The following is a 7,538-nucleotide window of genomic DNA, read 5'->3' as shown; positions in this document are numbered from 1 at the left end:
AAGAGGTTTGAACAATATTCAAAGCTTGTAGCTCCCTATAAATTAGGCATCACAAGGTTCCTATGATTTTATTATTCCCCAATCATGAGTCATCAGTCCTTTCTGACCCTGCAAATACCAATTCCTCCCCACTGATGGAAATTAAAGCACTTAATTCTCTTATGGGTAGGTTGTACTTTCTGAACGATTGTGTACAGTACTGTCTGAGAAGTTGAGGCAAAGGAAATGGCTCCTTAATCCCTCTTGGGATCTAAATGGAAAACAAGACAGGCTATGACATCAGCTGCCATTTCCTCTGTGATTAGACTAAATAATACAAATATCAATATTAAATTATGCATGCATACTTTTTATTTTTGCCTTTCATGGCAAATCACAGTAAATCCATTGCTCTTAGCCTTTAGTTCAAGGTTACATAGGAAGAACAGGAAGGATGAACACAGAAACACAGCATTTTAGAGCTGCAGGCAACTTTAACGATTAGACCTACCTTTTCATCATCCCATTGAGGGGTCCAGGATGTGAAACAGCTCCATCCAGTGCTGACTTCCTGAAGCATGTTCTCTTCAATTTGCCTCACTTAAACTCACTGTAATTGGACAATACCACCATCTATATGCCAAACAAATAAATAAGCACTTTTTTTGTTTGGAGACAGAGTCTCACTCTGTCACCCAGGCTAGAGTGTTGTGGCATCTGCATAGCTCACAGCAACCTCAAACTCCTGGGCTCAGGCGATCCTCCTGCCTCAGCCTCCCTATTAGCTGGGACTACAAGCATGCACCATGATGCCCAGCTAATTTTTTCTATATATTTTTAGTTGGCCAATTAATTTATTTCTATTTTTAGTAGAGACAGGGTCTTACTCTTGATCTGGCTGGTTTCAAACTCCTGACCTTGAGCAATCCTACCGCCTCAGCCTCCCAGAGTGTTAGGATTATAGGCGTGAGCCACCGCACCCGGCCAGCACTTTTTTTAAAAAGCCCCCCAAAAGGAACCTAATCTCTTTTAATGAGTTTCCTCCATTATAACTAGAGGAGCCATTTCAGGGGAAGAGAGAGTTTAGCAGAATGAACATTTCTGAGACAGGAACAATTTACCTTCCTAGACTATATCCAAAATCAATTCCTTACCCCAAGACATAGCTGCTTCATATTTCTATCTACTACCTTCCTCTATCTCCATAGGTAGGCAAGCACCAGACATTTCCAAGAGAATTGTTATGAGAATAATGTTGTCCTTGAACAGGCCAGACATTTGCCACCACATCACCTGCCAGGTAAAAAGGTGCTGCTTTAATTTAGCATTGGATGGATAAAAATCAAATGCTGAAAACTTGTTCTTTTCACCAAGAAACATGATTTTTGGCTAATTTCTCCCCTCTTTGGTTTCCTATGAATCCAGGCAAGTTACTCAAAAGCATCTCAGTAAAAAATAAATTGATAATTCCATGTAAACTGTTTATCTAAACTCAGACAACTTTAGGGGACTAAGTTACTAGAATCACACAGTAAGAACTCATTCCTTCCCAGTCTTTTTGCCTCACTATTCAGATGGATGAGATATGCCTTATTGTTACATTCTTCCTATCACAGAAAACACACACACTGGCTGTTTTGATGTCTGATCACATTTGATGATACTTTGATAGCCATGCACTCCAGATCAGAAAGCCCTAGCATATTCTTCACAGGACTGTTGTGAGAATTAAATAACATGTACCATAAATCAGCGGTCCCCAACCTTTTGGCACCAGGGACAGGTTTCATGGAAGGAGATTTTTCCTTCTGTGAAGTGGGGGTAGCTCTGCGGCCAGGTCCTTAATAGGCCACAGACCACAGTCCTAGATGACACAATTTGAATTAAAAATACACATTTTTAAAAATGCATAGACTGTTCAAACTGGAAGGGACTTTCAAGAGCATCCAATCATATGCTCTTCCTTTACAATTGGAGAAATGTAGTTGCAGTGAAATCAGAGATTTGTCCCTCATCACATGGCTAGTTAGTGACAGTGCCAGATCTAGAGGTCCTGTGTCCAGTTTTCCTGTTCAGGTTCCTTCCATAGCATCTGCTGCTTTCCAACATCAGCATAGGCTTTCTAAACAGTCTAGAAGGGTTGGCTGGAGACTATTCCTTAGAAATCAGCCCTTCCTCTTCCAGAACTGCCTCTGCTTTTCCACTGCATGAATTATAGATGCAAGAGGTTACTAAAGCTTGAATAAACATGGGTTCACTTTCTTGCCCCAGTGTCTTACATTCTGTCAATCAGGAAGGTGGGTGACAATGCTTACAGTTATTATCAGTTGCTCCCATAGCAAATTACTATTCTCAATTATCTAAGATCCATTGTTGCTATGTAATGTGCAGTCAAGAAAGAACATTGTGGTTTTGATTATGTGCACAATTCAGTCATCTGGTTCATGTGTGAGAATTACATATGGCTAGTTGGCATGTATAACTCGGAGCAGCAGCCTTCTAACCCTGTTTTGATGAGTCTGTGACAGGAAATCTGGTTGTATCAAACTCCTACCTTTTGACTCCAGGGATGTCCATCCATGCAGGCACTAACTGTTAAAGACTAACAGAGGAGCAGTAGGGTGCTGGGAAGGGAAAGAGAACTCATTTTGACATTATAATTATCTGTGTTAAAACCCTGGCCCAGCACATTGCTAGCAGAATGACTTTAGATTTTAGTGATTAGGTTTCTGAGCCTCTTTCTCATCTGTAAAATGTGGATCAGACTTAAATTCGCTTTGTACATCTGTATCACTGGGCCAATATGATAATTTGTAAGGATCAGTTAACTCCAGAAATGAGAATACAGCAGAAATATGGAAAATGTTAAAAACTCTGTCTCTGGGGTTCCACAGGCCTAACTAGTTATAAAACCCTGCTCTGCCATTTACTAGTTGTGTCACCTTGAGCAAGTTTCATCATCTTCTTCTTTTTGTTTTAACTTATCACATAAAATTTCAAGAAAGATTAGAATAATTAACTAAAATGATGCACTAATCACCAGATTAAGTTGTTTTTCATAGTTTGCTAATATTGTTTCATCACTCTTCCTCAACACTTTTTTTCCTCTGAGGTATTTCAAAGCACATTTGGGCAAGTTGTTGTTTTAAAGATTTGTGTGCTTCAGTTTTCTCATCTAGAAAATGAAGATTATAATATCTAATTCATGGGGTACAATTGTATGGAGTAGTCAATAAAAGTTAGCTATCATTATTTATGGTGGTACCTAAGTGCCTTATCATTATTTATGGTGGTACCTCCAGGGCATAAAAGCATTTGGGAGGGCTGGACAGAGATTATCAAAGAAACAACGGGGCGGCGGGATGGGGGTGGGGTGGGGGCAGGAACCCAAGTCTGCGTCGCGAAGATTGCGGCCGCCCCCTTCAGGCAGCCCTTCTCCAGGTTGGCTCGGTCAGGACGCGGATTGTCCCTCGCAGGTTTCCGTTGCAGCGCGTGGAAACGAGGGGCGGGAACCGGAAGTGGGGTTGGGCCGAGTTCCGGGCGCGAGGCGTGCACTGAGAAGAGCAAAGCGCGGCGGCTGAAAGCTGGGGAGATAGAGTCGTGATGTTCCGGATCGAGGGCCTCGCGCCGAAGCTGGACCCGGAGGAGATGAAACGGAAGATGCGCGAGGATGTGCTCTCCTCCATACGGAACTTCCTCATCTACGTGGCCTTGCTGCGAGTCAGTGAGTATCCTCCTGTGCTGTGACCCTGAGACCAGCAGGGAGCTAGCCCACGCCGCCCACCTCATTCTAGCCCTACAGGCCGTTAGGGGCCTTTGAGGAGCCAAGCTGAGCGGTCGCGGGGGAATAAGGGGCGTGCACGTCGAGAGCTATCGGCGTAGGTGAGATTTGAGGTCTGTAGGCAGGAGGTACTGAAGTGCACGTGGTAGCCTGGCGAGCGTGTTTAATCATTCTGGCCTTCCCAACATCAAGTGCATTTGAACTGGAAGAGCTTCAAGGGTTAATAACCTCCGGAGCAACTGCCTCGTTTTGCAAACAGAGAAACAGTACCAGAGTAGGGAAATGGCTGGCCCAAGGTCATTCACCCATTCAGTGAATGATCTTGACCTAGAATCCAGAACTCAATACCAGGTTCCATTCCTTCAGTACTGACCTTTGAAATTGAAACAGCTTTGCTTCATTTCTGTTCCTTTGTATAGGGTGACATAAAAATTGGTTTGTTTTTTTTTTTTATGAAGGAATGAAAAATCTGTGAGTCTATAGGATTAATGCAGATATCTGGGATTTTATCTGATTTTACAGCTGGCAGAAAGTTACTTAATTTACTTGTTTTTGATAATGGAGGGAGGCAAGATTAAGATATCCCTTTTGCAAATGACAACTCATCTTTCAGAGGGGACTTATGCAAAGTCTAACAGTTACATTCACACTGAATATAAGAACTGGAAGCAGCTTTATAGATCAGTTCCCTAACTTATATAAATCTCAGGAGTGACCTGCCCCCATCTCCTCAGTCTCATTTCAGTATCCTTTTCATTGTTCCATGCTGTATATTGTTGGTTGGTCTGGATGTTGATGTAGTGATGGTTTAAGTAAGTGAAGGCCATACCAACGTCATCTTACAGAAGGCTCATGTTGGGCCTAGCCTAGAGCCACTGATGCCACAGTCTCCCTTATGCAGTGCCTCTTTCACTGTGGTATTATTCTGCTTCCCCAGGAGAGGGAGCCTTGGAGAACAGAAAAACCCAAATCATCTTCACTGAACAGCTTCTTACAACTCCCAGATTTTGGGGGGGGATGGGTGAGTGAGCAAGCTGGAGACAGGGTCACTCTCTGTTGCCCAGGCTAGAGTGCAGTGGTGTGGTGTCATCATAGCTCACTGCAACTTCAAGCTCCTGCCCTCAAGCAATTATCCTGCCTCAGCCTCCCCAGTAGCTGAGACTACAGGTGCATGTCACCACACCAGCTATTTTTTTTTTTTTTTTTTTTTTTTTTTGTAGAAAGGAAGTCTGACTCTTGCTCAGGCTGGTCTTGAACTCCTGGCCTCAAGCAGTCCTCCTGCCTCAGCCTCCCAAAGTACTAGGATTATAGGTGTGAGCCACGGTGCCCAGCCTGAAGTGGTTTATTATCACTTTTAAGTTGAGATATAATGTGTATATTATACAATTGAATACCCATTTAAGGTGTACCAGTGGTTTTTAGCATAGTCAGAGTTTTGCAGCCATCACCATAATCAATTTTATGATATTTTTCCCCCTAAAAGAAACACCATACCCATTAGTTGTCACCCAATTCCCCCTTTTTCCAGCTCTTGGCAACTATTAATCTACGTTCTGTCTGTGGATTTGTCTATTCTGGATGTTTCATTTAAATGGAATTGGAAAATATGTGGCCTTTTGTGTCTGGCTTATTTCACTTGGCATAATTTTTTCAAGGCTCATCTATGTTGTAGCATATCTTAGAACTTCATTCTTTTTTATGGCTGAATAAGATTTCATTGTATGGATATACTACATTTTGTTTATCATTTAATGGATTTTTTCCCGTAATTAAGAAATAGAAAAGAGTAGCTATACTGCTGACTTTATCAGCTTCTGACAGATCTCAGTATCTTCAGTTTAATATTAACAAAATGTTCTGTTAGTATGAGTATTGAGAAAGAAGGTCATTCTAACAGCTTTTCTGGCCACAGCACTTTTACACAGGACAATAATATCACTTCTTTAGATCCATATGACTACACTTCTTAGTTTTCTAGACATTTCTATGCACCATCTTATCAGACCCTCATAATAACTGAGATAAGACTAGCAGATGTGATCTGGAGTGCAAAAGTGATATATAGCTAATCAGAGAGAAGACAAAAATAGGTGTCCAGCTCTTCTAGTTCCCTAGCTCAGTGTTATTTTCCCCTATCCTCTACCTTTTATATGAGTCTATAAGGTGAAAAGTGACCATTTGTTTCCTCTAGAGTTTTGTTCCTTTTACAGTTAAAATAAATTACCATGGTAAAGGGTTATCATTTGAAAGAGGATTGGATTTATACTTTATGGCCCTAAGAGGAGAACCACCTGGATAAGAGATTTTGTACAGTACAAGAATGAAATTTATAACAATCATAGCTGAGTGACACTGAATGGACTGCCTTGGAAGGCAGTGAGCCCCTTTTGCTTAATTATGCAGGCAGAGATTTGACCATTACTTGGATTTGTTTTTTAAAAAAATATGTCAAATATGTTGAGCTAAACCTGTTTTGCCCCCCAGTCTTAAAATTCTGTAATGTAGCCTGTGGATTAATAAATCTGAAAACTAATTTTAGATTTATTTGTTTTTCTTTCAGCTCCTTTTATCTTAAAGAAATTGGACAGCATATGAAGATTGGACATCACATGTGAATGTATGATATGAAGAACTTGGTTTCAGTTTCTACTCCTATCTGCAAATGAATAGGTCCAGAAAGGTGTAAGAGACTTTGATTGAATGGACATAAAAATTCTACTTGTTAAGAACAAGTTTGACTCTGGTAACTGACCTTCATAGCTAAAATATAAAACTATTTGGGAAGAATGAAAGACATCTTGTGGTCATGGTGTGCCTTTATGCCTGTGATATTTGGCCTCTGTGAATGTTGGCATGATTGTAAATTAGTAATGTCAAACTCCATTTTCAAGCAAGTGTTAATTATAAGGGAACTGTGTCTGAAATGGCACTGTCTTATCAGTCATTTCTGTTTACCTTTTTACTTCTGTCTGGCATGTATTTGTGAAGAGTCCCTTATAATTAATTATGTATGTTTTATGGAAGTCAGCACACAACCACAGTGACATTTAAGCACAGGACCATTAGTTTTTAATAAACATAGCAATTTTAAAAAATTGGGTTTCTTATTTTTTTTATGTTTTGTAGAGACAGGGTCTGGCTATGTTGCCCAGGAGAATCTTAAACTCCTGGCCTCAAGCAGTCCTCCTGCCTCAGCCTCACAAAGTGCTGGGATTGTAGGCATGAGCCACCATTCCCAGATGAGTTTCTATTTTTCTTATCCTGCTTTTTGCTGCAAACCATCAATCACTGGTGAGACTCTTACGATATTGTGATGATTACAAGCTACATTGAGTTCCTCTTGTTCTAGACTTGAGAATTTGCTATCTTGATAAAGTGGCATTGTGTTTTATTAACAAGCAGTTTTAGTGAAAGGCAGCATTACCACATGATGCTGAGTATAGGAAATACTACCAAAGGAAAAAATACTGTATTTTTAAGTCAAATAGTCCTCCAGGTTTATTGGGGAGTCCTTAACCTTCCCCTCAGAGACAACTACATTCACCTCTTTTTACTTGTCATCTCTTCCTTCCAGTGGACAATGTAATGTGATTGTGATTGGGTCAGTGTCATTACGATTCTAAGTGAGATTTGTGGTTTTCTTTTCTGGCATGTCTTTTTGTTTTTCCTAGGCTGTTTTGCGTGAACTTTCCACTAAATCAACTAAACTTCTTGCCATTTGTCTAAATCTCTCACAATGCCCAGCTTAGGTGCTCTGTTTCATCTTCCTGAATAAATC

At 40.7% G+C, this 7,538-nt stretch overlaps 1 protein-coding gene across 1 annotated transcript; it reads left to right on the top strand.

The window, feature by feature from the left end:
- Window positions 1-3,492: 3,492 nt before the first annotated feature.
- Window positions 3,493-6,552, top strand: TOMM5 (translocase of outer mitochondrial membrane 5). Its single transcript, XM_012769090.3, has 2 exons — window positions 3,493-3,703; window positions 6,321-6,552. Exons 1-2 carry the CDS (start codon window positions 3,583-3,585, stop codon window positions 6,353-6,355), a joined length of 156 nt encoding a protein of 51 aa, XP_012624544.1. The 5' UTR covers window positions 3,493-3,582; the 3' UTR covers window positions 6,356-6,552.
- The last annotated feature ends 986 nt before the right edge of the window (window positions 6,553-7,538 follow it).

Source organism: Microcebus murinus, chromosome 12 (genome assembly GCF_040939455.1).
Source record: "Microcebus murinus isolate Inina chromosome 12, M.murinus_Inina_mat1.0, whole genome shotgun sequence".
Taxonomy (NCBI): domain Eukaryota; kingdom Metazoa; phylum Chordata; class Mammalia; order Primates; family Cheirogaleidae; genus Microcebus; species Microcebus murinus.
The sequence above is the reverse complement of the archived record's forward strand: the minus strand, read 5'-3'. Positions and strand labels throughout refer to the sequence as shown.